At 41.3% G+C, this 17,557-nt stretch overlaps 1 protein-coding gene across 10 annotated transcripts in view; it reads left to right on the top strand.

Annotated features, from left to right (window-relative positions):
• Window positions 1-17,557, top strand: part of iqsec1a (IQ motif and Sec7 domain ArfGEF 1a) — a 134,071-nt gene that overhangs the window by 95,480 nt on the left and 21,034 nt on the right. For 8 of the 10 annotated variants that reach the window (XM_079850251.1, XM_079850253.1, XM_079850260.1 and 5 more), the window contains 11 exons: window positions 7,137-7,416; window positions 7,623-8,791; window positions 12,608-12,769; window positions 12,919-13,041; window positions 13,238-13,404; window positions 13,874-14,013; window positions 14,217-14,246; window positions 14,506-14,631; window positions 15,936-16,035; window positions 16,335-16,496; window positions 17,040-17,219. In XM_079850251.1, coding sequence (XP_079706377.1) covers window positions 7,137-7,416; window positions 7,623-8,791; window positions 12,608-12,769; window positions 12,919-13,041; window positions 13,238-13,404; window positions 13,874-14,013; window positions 14,217-14,246; window positions 14,506-14,631; window positions 15,936-16,035; window positions 16,335-16,496; window positions 17,040-17,219 — 2,639 coding nt within the window. Of the gene's footprint in view, window positions 1-5,070; window positions 5,312-7,136; window positions 7,417-7,622; window positions 8,792-12,607; window positions 12,770-12,918; window positions 13,042-13,237; window positions 13,405-13,873; window positions 14,014-14,216; window positions 14,247-14,505; window positions 14,632-15,935; window positions 16,036-16,334; window positions 16,497-17,039; window positions 17,220-17,557 lie in introns of those variants that run through there. The other 2 variants (XM_079850258.1, XM_079850254.1) reach the window with 2 other exon arrangements.

The following is a 17,557-nucleotide window of genomic DNA, read 5'->3' on the forward strand; positions in this document are numbered from 1 at the left end:
TCACTTCTGGTGTGAAAGGGTTTTTACATTGGACAAAATACAAAACAAACAAACCAACAAACCCAGCCCAGGTGAGAAAAAGGAATGCAAAAGTAGCATATTACATTCCTTTCCATGAAAAGTAACTAAGTAACGCAGTTAGTTTAGCTTTTTTTTTAGGGAGTAATACAATATTGTAATGTATTACTTTTAAAAGTAACTTTCCCCAACACTGGTCACAATTCTTTATTTTTTCTTTCTTTAAATAACAAACCAATTTGCATTTATTCTAGTTATCTAATTCACTTGACTTTTAAATGTGGCTTTGTGGCTAAAGTATCCAAATAGTTTTTGGGGCCTTTGTGATGTTGTGTTTGACTCTGGTTCATTCGTATGTCGTCTACAGTAAAACTGCACATGGGTCATCTGGTCTGTGGCGTGTTGTAGGCACATATGGAAATCCACTTGAGACAACCGGCATACACACACACACACACACACACACGCACACACACACGGCTGAAATCTGCTCTTCATTACCAAAACTCCCAAAGATTTTTCCTGCCCCTTTTCTCATCCACCTTTATTCACTTGGAATGCAGGAATCCTCCTGCTATTTGTCACACACCCAGCGGGGATGTTTCACTCACACACACACACACGCACACACACACACACACACACACACACACACACACACACACACACGCACACACACACACACACACACACGCACGCACGCACGCACGCACTCGCACACACACACACACACACACACACGCACACACACCTACCCATCACAGAAAACTTTCTGGATTTTTACACTTTAAAGAAACATCACTCAGTGTGATTTATAAGCTGTTTTCCTGATGGGGACCAAAACTGTCCTCACAAGGACAAAAGTGACTGGTATTACTGTCCTTGTGGAGACACTTGGTCCCCAAAAAGAAGGGTTTACCAGGCACACACACACACACACACACACACACACACACACACACACACACACACACACACACACATTTATCACAGTTTATTACATTCAGTCTGGATGCTTATGTGAGACTCAAAAAGAGCATTTCCTTGAACAGACTATTGAAAAAAACAAAACAAAAAATGCCAAATTCTAAAACATTACTTTGTTGGTATTTTAGATTGGGTACAAGTTCACTTTAATAATATTCATGACACTGGAACTGTTTTCTGGTGGAAAGTATCTAGTGTTTATAGTGGCCACTCTTGATTTACCGTCAGAAACTCAGACTGTAGGGCTTTTGTCTGTGTACCCTAATGAAAACCTGAAGAGGAAATGATGTCATCTCACACTGTTCTTCATTTTCCCCTCAATCATACAACAGCTGTTGCTTTTACTGTGGCCTGTGATGGGGAATGACTTTACTGAAGAGTCGTTCACTCTTTAGCACACACACACACACACACACACACACACACACACACACACACACACACACACACACACACACACACACACACACACACACACAGACTACAGTTTCCTTAAAGAGCTATTTCTGCTTGATTTAACCCATAAATCTTAGTTTTGTTGGTATAAATTGATGTATGTTGGTTGGTTCAGTGATGTTAAATAATATTTTTGACTTGAACAAGATCAGTTAATTTAGATGTGACCTTTTTTCACCATTCCATGCCCATTTCCACACAGGTTAAAGTGTACATGCTAACTCAAGCAGCAGCAGCGTGTGCATGTTATACTGATCTCACTACTCAAGAGGACACGGGTCCCCTGGTACATGGTGCGACACGTGTTTGGTGGCCTTTACATTTAGCAATATCTCACGAGCAGTTTAAGCAGCAACACATGTCACTCGTCTTGCACTTTGAAGTTCACTGTTGTTCCCCTTATAACTAAATAAAAATGCAATCCATGCAAAAACCGACACTAATGCATTTAAAGGCCTTCTATGTGGAGGTCAGAATTAAAAATGATGTGTTGATTGTTGCATTGAAAATTTTCAGCTGGTTCAACAACTAAAGCGCAAATGTTAAAAAACATTCAGTTCATGTAATTTGATTAAGCCAGCTGAACATTTTCAGTGTAGTAAGTCCACATAAACTGTAGACTCTCGGCCTGTTGTAGTGCCACACCTGTTCGGCTTCTGTGTTCTCTGTCTTGAGTTTCAGTTCATTTGTGTGATGCGCTCAAGTTCAAGACCGAGATGGCAGAAAGCACCATAAATTTACAAAAGCACAACGTTTTGTTGTTATTGTGAGCTATGTTTGCATTACTCTTACCTGTATGACCAAAAATGACGGAGTATTTTAAAAGCAAGTGATGCACCGGCGCCTGTATGTCATGCAGTGAGCGCGCGCTCTCCACACAAACACTTGGATATGCCCCTAATAATAGCCACATTTAGGTTAATATTAGAGCGAGTGGACTTGTACAGTTGTTGCTACTTACATGTTTCAAGTGATAAGCCATCTTTGAGGTCGATGAACGATAGGCGAATGTTTGGATTTCCTGCTGTTAACGATCTGTCAGTTACAGCCTGCGTGATTTCAACACTTTCTGTGGAGTTGTTTTTCCCCAGGACTTACCGACTAATAAAATCTTGGTCCACCAAGCCTCTTCTAGTCGACTAACGGTTAGCCAACTATTAGGGGCAGCCCTATTGCGCACAAAAAGTATTCTCGTTGCTTCATAACCTTAAAGGGATGGTTCAGAGTAAGATCAATCTAGGGTCCTTTGCTCCATGACCTCGAGCCAAACACCCCCCAGAAGCCTTTTATCCCTTAGTTGAACTAGCCTGGGTTTCCCCATGCTGCCTTGAGCGCAGTGCGATTTTATTCCCGCTGCTAGGCAGCCTGGACACCATGGACCAGATTTTCCCCTCAAAAAGGGAACCAATCACAGAACGGGGAGGGAGCAGCACGACGATGACGACGTCTATGCGACACACCGAAGCAGTTTGTTTATATCAATGGATCCAACATGGCAGCAGACGCGAAGTTACCTTTCGATGCAGCCTTAGATAGTGTTCTAAGTAGTTTAGTCTTCTTCAGCCATCGTCTTCTTCCTCGTCGAATTTCTGTCGCTCTACATACGTCATCTGGTATAATTGAAACGATTGGCTATGAGCTACGTACAGGCACATTTGATAGACATTCGTAGCACCCAATAAACGGCTCTGGGCATTCGTAAACCACGCCTCAAATACGAGAAAATGAACATGTGGTTCCCAGACCACGTCTCAATGAGAAGAGGTCTGACGTTAGCCAGGCTATAGTTGAACATAAAGTTAAGAGCTTATTTAGAGATATCAGCCGGATGGTTTAGTGCAGCCGCTAATGGATCCAAGGCTGTATCTGGTAAATTACCGCACTAATAATGCCCAGAATGGCACCAAACTTCTACAGTAGTACAAATAGGTTCTGTACTCATAAAACGAGACATTGGAAAGTTTGTAAGTACATCAGGAGTTTATTTAAATAACACTTGCCTGACGGCTAATGCTATCGCTAACCCGGACGTCGAGGCCACTTCAGTGGTTTGGGAAAAGCACATTAAAGTCCTATGGCTCGAGGCGTATGGCTCGAGGTCATAGTGCAAAGGACCCTAGGTTGATTTTACTCCGAACCATCCCTTTAAGGCTGAACAACTGTAGTCACATGGACTATTTTAACGGTGTCTTTACTACCTTTCTGGGCCTTGAAAGTGTCAATGACATTGCTGTCTATGGAGGGATCAGAAAGTGTCGGATTTCATCAAAAATATCTTAATTTGTTATCTGAAGATGATCAAAGGTCTTACGGGTTTGGAACGACGTGAGGGTGAATAATTAATGACAGAATTTTCATTTTTGGGTGAACTAACACTCAAAAATATGATACACATAATGGCCATAGAGTTTCTCCTGCTAATTTTGACACAGATGATGAGAAAATGGGAGCTGTCCTGTAATCTCGACACAGATTGGTCAGATGAGGATCGAGGATGTGTAAACTGTGGGAATCATGAGCACTCTCTGTGTCACGCGTGTCACCAAACACTGGACCAGCTCTCGCTGAAAATGAATGGCATCCAGTTGCTTTGTCGCAGCAATTGCTGACAGAAGCGACACAAGTTGGTCAACGAATGACAGGGTCTGTGGTCATTTGTGTAATTTAAAACAGCTAAATTATCAACTAAATTCCCCTTAATAATACTTTGGATGCTGCATCTTTATCCAGTTTACATGTTACATGTTACATGTTCCAGTCATCTCTTATACGATAGAAATCATCATCAGTAAATGCACACTGTTGTTCCTCATCTCACCCTCACTGATATGACATGCTTTCCACACTGAGCGCTGGCATTTGTGCTAGCTAGACTCGCCGCCCGCGCGAGAGGAACGTGGCAGTGTTTGCAGGACAGATGGTGCGTGAGATTCAGCTCTAGAGATATTATGCAAGAACTGTGAGTTTCACCATGACTGCATGTACTGTACGTGTGGACATGTAAGTGTGTATTTGTGGAAGTGGCACTAGTCCTGCTGTCTTGGTCACTGAAATCCTCACCCTGTTGTCCTTTTATAATATGCTGACATACATCATAATTAGGAATAAACAATCCTGCACCGCACTTGTATTGACATGGGTTGTATGAGGTATTGAAAGGTGGAGTCTGATAGCCAGCATTGATATTTCAACACCACCACTACTTACAGTACTAATGCTATTCTTAGGCTAACAGCATGTTTATGGAAGCCATTTATTTAGCTTGGTACCATTCTGTTAAGCTGATCAACAAATTATTAAACTGAAGATGTGTAAAAGGCTTGTAATCAAAGATGATTGTAACTTAAAGCTAAGGAAGACTGAAGGTATATTTAAGGATGAAGTACCACTAGTTTGTCTTTTGATTAGTTAGAACAGCCTAAAGTCAGTACTTCACAATAGCTGTGCATACAGTCCGCTGTATTCCACTTGATTGCATAAAAAGGTGTGCTTGGTTTACATTAGGCCCGCCTCTGCTGTCTGTTTACTGTTGTTTGTACAGAGCTGCATGTGACTGCAGGCATGACGGCACTGCAGACCTGAAGGAGGAAGTTGTTGAAGGTTTCTTTTCTACATGATTTGAACAATCGATTTGCATGCAAGCGAGTTTGTGGCTCTACGTCAAGCCTGATGTGCTGGTTTGTAAATGATTGGTTTCATCAGAGCAGACTTTGGCTATGTTGGGGAAACTGAGCTGACCTTTGAACTTGTGGCTCATAATGGCAGATAAGCAGAAGAAACTGGACTTCTTTGGCAGGAGATCTTTCTTTGGACGATATTCACGTCGAAAAACTGCAGAGAGTAAGAGTTAGTGAGTAATGTTCATGTAAATATGGAAGATATATGCTCTTACTGTGGCCTAAAATCATGTTATATACTGTAGGACACATCATGTCTGACTTGCAGTGTAAACGGGTCTGCTGTTACTTGTGCTGGATAGATGTGCAGAGCATCAGAAAACTGGATCACTTCAATATATTTAATAGAATTTGAACAAATTCGTTCTGGTTAGGCCTCTAAACAAAATGTAATTTTACCATACATGTTTGTTTCAGTTGTTCTCTGGGATACTTGAAGATTTTCAAACAAGTCTGCTATTAGAAGGATGTTTCAATTGATCCATTTCTTACTTTTCCCCCTCAGTTGTTGGATAATGATGTGAATTTATTATACATTTCCATCAAAAAAATTACTTGTACCTGTGCAAACTCACCAACACAATGCTAAGTTGTTGCTAGGTTTCCTTCTGGTGGCTAGAGGATTCTGTGAGGTTATTAAGTAGTTGCTTACTGGATCAAATGCATATAGACCCAAGCTAGACTATCGCTCTGATATTTTGGTTTGTCCATTACTCAACTGAAGCCCATTGTTTTGTCTGATTGCTTGGAAAAGGAACACAGCTCTCCTTCACAAGCTGCATGATTTGTGTTGTCATCCAGGCCTCTGGGACAAACAGTGCAGGACCAAGTGTGAGCAATAATAATATTGATGCATTCCTTAGTCCTGGAAATCAGGCCGTATGTGCTGTTCAAATATTAACAGAGCGGAAGTCAAGACTTATTATTAATAAGTAATCAGCAATAATCTCACAAGTGTTGAATGCAAACCATCAGAAACACTGCATCTTATTCTACAAATGAGGAGGGTTTCTGAATTCTTCTGATCTGTGAGGCATTAAACAGCATGATTTCTCCAACAACCTTCTAATTTTGATGGAATAGTTGCATGGTGCCACAGATTGATCTGACAGGTGTGACTCTTGCTTTACACTGCGCTGCGTTTACATTGTTAACGCTAGACGGATGTTTCTGGTTTAAACCAAAACAGGTTTAGTGTGATTGGCCTCGGGGAAAGGTTCAGCATGAAAATGCAATCACATAAGTCAAGTATATTTAGTATATTATATCTCAGCTGGTACTCGGAATGGGACACATGGTTTAACTTGAAGATCTTGGGTACGGGTGCATCTTTAGAGAGCACAGAGCAGTGTTTGCCAACCCTGTTCCTGCAGCCACACCAACAGCACACATTTAGGATATCTCCCTTATTTGACCCATCAATTTCAGGCCTTGAATTCTCTTCTAATGAGCTGATGAGTTCAGTCAGGTGAGAGTTTGAAGATGTGTGCAGTTGGTGTGCCTCTAGGAACAGGTTTGGGAAGCACTGACATGGAGATCTGCGAATGACTGTACACTTGGATGGATTCGTCAACGTTGTAAGGGTAAGAAAGAAGGGTACACATTATTTTGATGGTCCACTTTAGACATTCTACTTACTATAAGTAGCTTTGCAACTACATGTCAACTAACTCTCATTAGAGTATTAGTAGACTGTTAGGTTAGGGTTAGCTTTTAGGGTTGGGGTTAGTAATCAAAATAAAGAGCGAGTAGATATTAAGCAGACAGTCTACTAATACTCTAATGACTGAATTGACATGTAGTTGCAAAGTTAGTAGAATGTCTAAAGTGGACTTTCGAAATAAAGTGTTAACAGAATTTTTTTTGCATAAATAAGCACATGCTCTGAAGCCAGCAGAACGTTTGCAAACATGAGAACCTTGCAAACCTTGTTAGTAAGTGAAACCCATTGTACCATGTCAATGTGTATTATATGTCTTGCTTTCCTGTCTTGTGTAGTGTGGAGGGGAATATTCAAAACAGTGAGCCTGGCCCTTCCTTGGACTCCAGCGTAGGATATGGCCGTGGCCCTGTCCCGCACAGCTCTTCCTTGAGTCCTGAGCAGTCCGAGGGCTCAGTGTCCAGCCACAGCATCCAGCCGGGCCCACAGCGCCCTCAGCGACCCAAACTACAACACTCTCAGTCCATCCTCCGCAAGCAGGCCGAGGAGGAGGCCATCAAACGCTCACGCTCCCTCTCTGAAAGCTATGAGCTCTCCACAGACCTGCAGGACAAGAAGGTACAGTGTCATGGCTAGTTAGTACTGGACCAGATATACTGCATTTTATAGTTTCCCCAGTCATGAGGATCACTATTGTTGTGTTTCGAACTGGCTTCATCTTGTTAAACTCTAAACACTATTGTTTATGTGTGTTGTACACCCTAATAAACGCTAATCACTTTGTTGTGATACCATCTAAAATGTATATTTCCTGGTTTTCCCAGGTGGAAATGCTTGAGCGGAAATACGGGGGCCGTTTCATAACCTGCCATGCTGCACGCACCATCCAGACAGCTTTCCGCCGACACCAAATGAACAAGAACTTTGAACGCCTCCGGAGTTGTATGTCGGAGAACCGCATGTCCCGCAGGATTCTTTTGTCCAACATGAGGATGCAGTTTTCCTTTGAAGGAGCCGAGAAAGTTCACGGCTCTGTTTTTGAGGGGAAGCAAATGTCTCTCCTGGAGGATACCAGCCAAGCGGGAGCCATGGCACAAGCCGGAGAGATGGTTCCTGTTATCCTGGAGGCCCCAGAACCTCAAAACGATTTAACAGACACAATCACAGAGCTAGAGGACACTTTCTCAAGGCAAGTAAAGTCACTGGCGGAGTCAATTGACGATGCACTGAACTGCCGTAGTCTACGCAAAGAGGAGATCCAGCCTGAACAAGCAGTTGGTCTGCGCCAGGAAGATGAGCTCCCTCAGCCTGAAGAGCAGCACAAGCTGGATGAGATCTGTGACGTGACACTCTTCATCGATGAAGAGGAGCTCTCTCCACCGGTCCAGCCTCCCTGCTCCGCTGATCAGCCCTCCAGCACCCAGTCTGAGCCATCCGGCGGCTCCTCGCAGGAGTACTGGTCCATGGGGGCCAAGGAGGACAAGGAGGACAGGGACACTAGCTACAGGAGCCCTCCGTCCCTCGAGTGCCAGGGGCCGCAGCTCTGTATGGACTTACCCCTGTTGACCATTGAGCCTCCCAATGACAGCTCAGCAGACACAAGCCATGGCTTGGGCCAGCCACAAAATAACCACGAACGAACCGTAGCAGGACCACAGGCCAGTCCCGAAAACATCTCACATGGACTACCTCCCAGAGTTCCCTTGCTTTCTCAAGACGAAGAGCCCCTTAGACACCGGCAGGTGGAGAGCCACCTTCCCACCAACGGCAACCGGCAGAGCAAGACAGAATCAGACTTTTCAGATGGAGACAATGACAGTCTCAACAGCAATTCAAATTCCATTGACACAATAAACTCAGAATCCTCATCTCGAGATATTCTCAGCAAGCAGACCTACCACAAAGACACTCGCAACAGCTGGGACTCTCCGGCGTTCAGCAGCGACCTCATGCGGAAGAGACAATACCGCATCGGCCTCAACCTCTTCAACAAGTATGTGTTTCAATGACATCATATTTACACAAAATACACATTTTATCACCAGAAGAACTGGGTATGAAGGGAACCTCTGGTTTGAGGTGCATATTATGCCTGTGTGAATGGGCTGAATTCTGTCATTGTAATAATAATAATATATATATTAATATATAATAATAATTATATATATATATATACAGGTGCTGGTCATAAAATTAGAATATCATCAAAAAGTTTATTTATTTCAAGAATTCAACTTAACAGGTGAAACTAATATATTATATAGACTCATTACATGCAAAGTGAGATATTTCAAGCCTTTATTTGTTATAATTTTGATGATTATGGTTTACAGCTTATGAAACCCACGAAATCAAAATCCCAGAAAATTAGAATATTACATGAAATCACACAGTAATTACACAGTGATACCATGGTCATTGAACCAGGTTTTGGTTATTTTGGCAGTGTGGGCAGGTGCAAATCCTGCTGGAAAATGAAAAATGAATCATCAAGTGCTCTGGAAATGTCCTGGTAGACGGCTGCGTTGACTCTAGATTTAATAAAGCACAGTGGACCAAAGTCCTCTTTTCTGATGAGAGCAAATTTTGCATCTCATTTGGAAACCAAGATCTCAGAGTCTGGAGGAAGAATGGAGAGGCACACAATCCAAGATGCTTGAAGTCCAGTGTGAAGTTTCCACAGTCTGTGTTGGTTTGGGGAGCCATGTCATCGGCTGGTGTTGGTCCACTGTGCTGTCCACTCAACGCAGCCGTCTACCAGGACATTTCCAGAGCACTTCATGCTTCCTTCAGCAGACAAGCTTCATGGAGATGCTGACTTCATTTTCCAGCAGGATTTGCACCTGCCCACACTGCCAAAAGAACCAAAACCTGGTTCAATGACCATGGTATCACTGTGTAATTACTGTGTGATTTCATGGAATATTCTAATTTTCTGGGATTTTGATTTCGTGGGTTTCATAAACTGTAAGCCATAATCATCAAAATTATAACAAATAAAGGCTTGAAATATCTCACTTTGCATGTAATGAGTCTATATAATATATTAGTTTCACCTGTTAAGTTGAATTCTTGAAATAAATAAACTTTTTGATGATATTCTAATTTTATGACCAGCACCTGTATATATATATATATATATATATATATAGTCATTATTTATCTAGCACTTTTTACAATACAGATTGTTTCAAAGCAGCTTTACAGTGATAACAGGAAAATAATGCAACAGAGATTGTTTTGGCTGTACAGCATGCGTTGCGTTCCGGACATACATTTACACGACAACGGCGTTTTGGTGGAACGCAAACTTTGAAATTGATTTCAAAGTGCAAGTTTTTGAATGAGTTTTGAAAACGATACCATTATCATCTCTGTGTAAACATCAAAAACGCAAATCTGTGAAAACAGTGACGGCGCACACATGCGTATTACGTGTTTAATCTATAGGCATGTGCGTATGAATGCGTATGTCTCTACAAAGTGACATTGCCAGTTACTTGTCTGGAATGCATAATACAGTGTTTTTAGTTTTTAGTCGTTTCCGCGGATCCGTGTGAACTGGAAATATTGTCATAACGTTGACATCTGTACAGAGGAAAAAACATGGGAAAATACATTCAGCTTTGGGCTCAAGGGAGTATTCCAGAAAACAGGTTATGTCACATACGCGGGTATGTTTATGGGTAAATAAGTGAATATCCTGAAAGTTACCTTCATTTTTGGAACCGAAAGCTGAGGTTATGTAAGTAAACATAGCAACTTATTCTCTTAGTTTACTTCAGAGGTGTTCAGCGCATGCGTGCCCTATTGATGAGGCGAGACAGATTGTGCACAATATTATGTGTATTTTATTCTTATCTCACATATCGTGGATCTGCCTTCACACATTTGTTTTTTTAAAATGCATAATGCAGGGTTTTTCAATCTTTTAGATGCCAAAGACCCTCAAGTATGATCCTCTTTGTGTGAGGGAACCCCATCCTAACATTTAAAAGGCATCGATATAGTTTTGTGTAAAAGACCCAATTTACACTTTGAAGATGTATATTTTTATGTCTAAAATATTATTTGGAAATATTTTGGTTTCTATCAAATGACATTATTATGTTTCTTTTTCTACTCATTATAGTACTGTACTGATATATGTATTATTTATTATTTATTTACTATTACTATTACTATTGTAATCTATTTTTTATTTCTTTTTTATTTAAGAAGTTCCTTCAGCCCGCTGTGCGTCCCCGTACCTCAGTTTGAAAACCCCTGCTATGATGTATTTCTATAATAAAAATACATATGTGATATATCTTACCTTTCAAGCAATGTGGAAACAAAATGACTTAACATAAAAAAAAAGATCTTTGCAAGCGCAGACGTGTATGAACATGCACGAGTCAAAGATGAATCCAAATACTATTTATTAAACAAGGAGAATACGCAGACAACATGTAACTGTGCTTACAAAAGAACAACAACTTTTTTTCTGGTTCTCAGGAGGATATTATTCTGCTACTTTCACACAAATAGCTCTTCTATACCTCTTTTAGCTCTTCTATACATCTTTTAGCTCTTTAGCTCTTCTATATCTCTTTTAGCTCTTTAGCTCTTCTATATCTCTTTTAGCTCTTCTATATCTCTTTTAGCTCTTCTATATCTCTTTTAGCTCTTCTATGTCTCTTTTAGTTCTTCTATATCTCTTTTAGCTCTTCTATATCTCTTTTAGCTCTTCTATACCTCTTTTAGCTCTTCTATACCTCTTTTAGCTCTTCCACACCTCTTTTAGCTCTTCTATATCTCTTTTAGCTCTTCCACACCTCTTTTAGCTCTTCTATATCTCTTTTAGCTCTTTAGCTCTTCTATATATCTTTTAGCTCTTCTATATCTCTTTTAGCTCTTCTATACCTCTTTTAGCTCTTCTATACCTCTGTTAGCTCTTCTATACCTCTTTTAGCTCTTCTATACCTCTGTTAGCTCTTCTATACCTCTTTTAGCTCTTCTATATCTCTTTTAGCTCTTCTATACCTCTTTTAGCTCTTCTATACCTCTTTTAGCTCTTCTATATCTCTTTTAGCTCTTTAGCTCTTCTATATATCTTTTAGCTCTTCTATATCTCTTTTAGCTCTTCTATACCTCTTTTAGCTCTTCTATATCTCTTTTAGCTCTTCTATATCTCTTTTAGCTCTTCCATACCTCTTTTAGCTCTTCCATACCTCTTTTAGCTCTTCTATATCTCTTTTAGCTCTTCTATACCTCTTTTATCTCTTCTATATCTCTTTTAGCTCTTCTATATCTCTTTTAGCTCTTCTATACCTCTTTTAGCTCTTCTATATCTCTTTTAGCTCTTCTGTATCTCTTTTAGCTCTTCTATACCTCTTTTATCTCTTCTATATCTCTTTTAGCTCTTCTATACCTCTTTTAGCGCTTCTATATCTCTTTTAGCTCTTCTATATCTCTTTTAGCTCTTCTATACCTTTTTTAGCTCTTCTATACCTCTTTTAGCTCTTCCATACCTCTTTTAGCTCTTCCATACCTCTTTTAGCTCTTCTATATCTCTTTTAGCTCTTCTATACCTCTTTTATCTCTTCTATATCTCTTTTAGCTCTTCTGTATCTCTTTTAGCTCTTCTATACCTCTTTTAGCTCTTCTATATCTCTTTTAGCTCTTCTATACCTCTTTTAGCTCTTCTACATCTCTTTTAGCTCTTCTACACTTCTTTTAGCTCTTCTATACCTCTTTTAGCTCAGATGCAGTGCGAGCGTTCAGAAGGACACAACGTTAACTTGAGCTGCTGCTCCTCTGCTTTCAGAAAGCCAGAGAAGGGAGTGCAGTATCTGACGGAGAGGGGCTTTATCCCGGACACTCCCGTGGGAGTCGCACACTTTTTCCTGCAAAGGAAAGGCCTGAGTCGACAGATGATCGGGGAGTTCCTGGGGAACCGGCAGAAACAGTTCAACAGGGATGTTTTAGAGTAAGTATTTGCAGTGTTTTCACACTACACACACATTGTGTTATTAGATGAATGCAGTCTTTCATTTTATACTGTGTTGAGAAATGCCACTGGCTGTAAGCCTCAGGTTTGTGTAGATGTGGCATGTGAACAGTGTGTGTCTGTGTCAGCTGTGTGGTGGATGAGCTGGATTTCTCAGGGATGGAGCTGGATGAAGCTTTGAGAAAATTCCAGGCTCAGATCCGTGTTCAGGGAGAGGCACAGAAGGTGGAGCGCCTGATCGAGGCTTACAGGTGCTGTCGCATCACCAAACACACATCTACTACACTCAGCCATGCAGCTTTTATCTCTGACATAATTCTGAAGTAAATTAGAAACAACAAATAAACAAGGTGAAGAAGATAATCAAGCAGCCAAAGATGACACTAACTGTAGAAAGATGATGTTCATTGCATTCAGAGATGGAATGATGTGTGTGTGTGTGTTTAGCCAGCGCTACTGCATCTGTAACCCTGATGTGGTCCGTCAGTTCAGAAACCCTGACACCATCTTCATCCTGGCATTCGCCATCATCCTCCTCAACACAGACATGTACAGCCCCAACGTCAAGCTGGAGCGCAAGATGAAGCTCGAGGACTTCGTCAAGAACCTGCGAGGTTTGGATGGAAACTCACTGTTGCTTTCACTCTGTTCAATCGGTAACACTTTACATTAAGGTTCATTAGTTAATGTATTAACTAACATTAACTAACAATGAGCAATACATTTGTTACTGTATTAGTTCATCTTTGTTAATGTTAGTTAATAAAAATACAGCTGTTCATGTTAGTTCACAGTGCATTAACTAATGTTAACTAATACAACCTTTGATTTTAATGACGTATTAGTAAATGTCGAAATTAATATTAACTAAGATTAATAAATGCTGTAGAAGTGCAGTTCATTCTTAGTTCATGTTAACTGAAGTAGTTAACTAATGAATCTCATTGTAGAGTGTTAGTGTTAAATGAGCTGACGTTCACAGGCGTCGAGGATGAGTCCATGACTTCAGCTCAGCTGGACTTGATACATGGCCACAGAAGAGTCCGAGGTGTGTGTTATAGCCTTGCATGTGTGTGTTGAAAGGGGTTGATGATGGAGAGGACATCCCTCGGGAGATGCTGGTGGGGATTTACGAGCGGATCCAGAAGAAGGAGCTCAAAACTAACGATGACCATGTGTCTCAGGTGCAGAAGGTGGAGAAACTCATCGTGGGCAAGAAGCAAGTAAGCTCGACCCGGTCCATGAAACTCTACTAAACGCTGATACTGAGACTTCCCCAGATACTGGCCATGTAATTAATGAAGATAATGAGAGTCTGTCAGGCGTAGTTTAAGTGCTCTTATCATTTCTCAACTATTCTGATACAACAGTTTTGAATGATCAACAGTGAACTGCATGATTCACTCATATATCTTGTGCATTACAGATCGGATCGCATCACCATGGCCTCGGATGTGTGAGTATACTTCATGATGTGTGTGGCAAACCATGAGTGTGTGTGTGTGTGTGTGTGTGTGTGTGTGTGTGTGTGTGTTAGAGAGAGAGAGAGAGAGTGTGTGTGTTAGAGAGAGAGAGAGAGAGAGAGAGAGAGAGAGAGAGAGAGAGAGAGCGCGAGTGTGTGTGTGTGTGTGTGTGTGTGTGTGTTGAGTATAAAAACACACAGCCGTGAGTGTAACGTCCCCAGCATGACGTGTGTGTGTGTGTGTGTGTGTCAGGTGCTGTCTCAGGCTCACCGCAGGCTCGTGTGCTACTGCAGACTGTTCGAGGTCCCCGATCCAAACCGACTGCAGAAACTCGGGCAGCATCAGCGGGAGATCTTCCTGTTCAATGACCTGCTGGTGGTGAGAGCGCACAAACACACGTCAAGTCAAGTCATCTTCATTTATATAGCGCTTTTAACAATGTCGATTGTTCCAAAGCAGCTTTACAGTGATAATAGGAAATTAAAGTAACAGAGATTGTTTTGGCTTTACAGCAGCTCTAGAATTAAGTTATTGTCCAGATAAAGTTAGTTTTGATTGATTCACTTCCGTCGCAACGATCATTAGTTATTAACTTAGGGGCCGCTAAGATGACACCGTTCTAACAGAAAACTCTTAAGTTCTTTCTGCGCAAACTTAAAACGCAAACCCGTGAGAACGCTGATGGCGTGCACATGTGTATTACGAGTTCAGTCTATAGGTGTGTGCGTTTGAATATATGTGCGCAGGCGTGTAGTCCTTCCCTACAGACCATCCCTCAACAAACTACTTGTCTGGCCTTAAAATTAATAATACAGAATTTTTATCGCTTCCACGTAGCCACGCGAACCGGAATTATCCCGACAACGCTTTATCTGTAGAGAGGTAAAGGGAGGGGAGGGAGTCCTTCATAGGGAGAGATTAGTTGACACTTCAGGACTGCGCTGTCGTCGCGTCCAGGCGCAGGTCCTTCATCAGATCTGGATACGCCCTGGATCCGGCAGACTGCAGTAAACCTCGGGATAAACAGAGAGACTAATATTAGCGTAGACACTATATTTCTTATGATGTTACAAGTACATCAGAATTTATGGGAAGTGTTCCCGGTTCCAGCTGACCTAATCTATGCAGCCTAACACTGAATTATAGAAGTCTATAATGTATTATGTGTATGCTAGGTCAAAGAGATGTGTCTTTAATCTGGCTTTGAACTGACAGAGTGTGTCTGCTTCCCGGACAATGGTAGGAAGACTGTTCCAGAGTTTTGGTGCTAAATAGGAGAAGGATCTACCGCCAGCAGTCGATTTTGATATTCTAGGTATTATCAACTGGCCGGAATTTTGAGATCGCAATAGACGTGAAGGAGTATAATGCGTTAAGAGCTCGCTCAAGTACTGCGGAGCTAAACCATTTAGTGCTTTGTAAGTAATCAGCAATATTTTAAAATTTATATGATGTTTAATAGGGAGCCAGTGCAGTTTTGACAGAACCGGGCTAATATGGTCATACTTCCTGGTTCTGGTAAGAACTCGAGCTGCTGCGTTTTGGACCAGCTGTAGTTTGTTTATTAAGCGTGCAGGGCAACCACCCAGTAGAGCATTACACACAACACATCACATCATACTTTCTCTAATATACAGATATCAGCAGATGTGCTGACTGTGAGTGTTGCTTTTCTGTGACAGGTTACCAAGATCTTCCAAAAGAAGAAAAATTCAGTGACATATAGTTTCAGGCAATCTTTCTCTCTGTACGGGATGCAAGTGATGCTCTTTGAAAACCAGTGTAAGAAATATATACACAATCAGAAATGAATATGAAACAAAAACTTGTCTTTCTTTAGTGTCATTTAAAAATGAAGGAATCAGGAATTCACCAGCAATAATCATGTAAATACACAAATAAATCACAGATAAAGTTTTTGACTTAATAAAAAAGTATTATATTTGATTCCTTCATTTCATGGCACTCTCAGTCCTGCATAATGCTGCATGCGTGTACTATAAGAATCCACATAAATATATGATTTATTTACTTTATATGATTTTTTCTGAAGTAAAATTACGTTTTCTTCTTCTTCTCAGTCTATCCGAATGGTATCCGGCTGACTTCAGCCATTCCAGGTGCGGACTTCAAAGTCCTGATCAATTTCAATGCTCCCAACCCTCAGGACCGCAAGAAATTCCTCAGCGACCTGCGAGAATCCATCGCTGAAGTCCAGGAAATGGAAAAGTACCGGATAGAGTGTAAACAGACCTTTATTCTTCCCGATCCTCATCTTCTCCAGACCAGGTTTTGTGAGCGGCCCGTGTAGATTCAGACATCACTGAGCATCATGCAGAGAGTGGGAACCGATGCAGAATTACAGTTGTTAGGATTAAAGAGAGCAGAAACTGCAAAAATAACTCGGTCAGAAATCCTCACAAATGTCATTTTCATGTTTAATTGTAAGGGTCAGAGGCTTCGTTCCTCTGCGTTCCAGTCTGGGTCACTTTCACATGTGAATATCAATCAGATGAACGTCAGATCACAATTCATGATATTTTTACATTCATCCTAATTTCTCGCTTGGCTTCGGTTCAAACGTTTGATTGCTTATTAACTTCGCTGTTGTCGCCTTCATTTCTGATGGACATGCCAGGGTCATTTTGATTTTTATGCTTTATTATGTTATGGAAGAGTAGTATGAGGTATGACTGTCCGCTAAAGCAAACGCTCACGCTCTAGTTTGTTGTCCGAGTGGAAGTGTGTGCAATATGAATGAAATGTGTGTGTTTGGATGTTTGCAGCGGAGCTGGAGAAGCAGAAAGGGGTGGTCCGGCCCAGTATGTCTCAGAGCATGTCTGGCCTGAAGAAAGAGACGGGGAACGGCAGCATGGGCCGCACTAGCCTGGACGACTCGTACGCCATGGGCGAGGGACTGAAGAGGAGTGCGCTCAGCAGCTCCTTACGGGATCTCTCTGAAGCAGGTGAGCTCCCTCTAGCTGACGGACACTGAGGACACCGGACAGTGGGATCCGCAGATAGGAGCCCTTGAAAATATGAGCAAAACTGACTATGAAAATTTGTTTTTGCCATTTAAAAGTCTTTCATTCAAAATATTCACAAAAAAATCTTTGAATTAATGTCAAATAGTTGAAATAAACAAATTAAACATTAAGGGCCCTATTTTACCGATCTAAGCGCATGGTCTAAAGCTCATGGCGCAAGTCTGAATCCACTTTTGCTAGTTTAACAACGGGAAAAATGGTCGGTGCTCCCGGCGCATGGTCTAAAAGGGTTGTCCCTATTCTCTTAATGAGTAATG

This window comes from Squalius cephalus (assembly GCF_949319135.1).
Source record: "Squalius cephalus genome assembly, chromosome: 18".
NCBI classification, from domain to species: Eukaryota; Metazoa; Chordata; class Actinopteri; order Cypriniformes; family Leuciscidae; genus Squalius; species Squalius cephalus.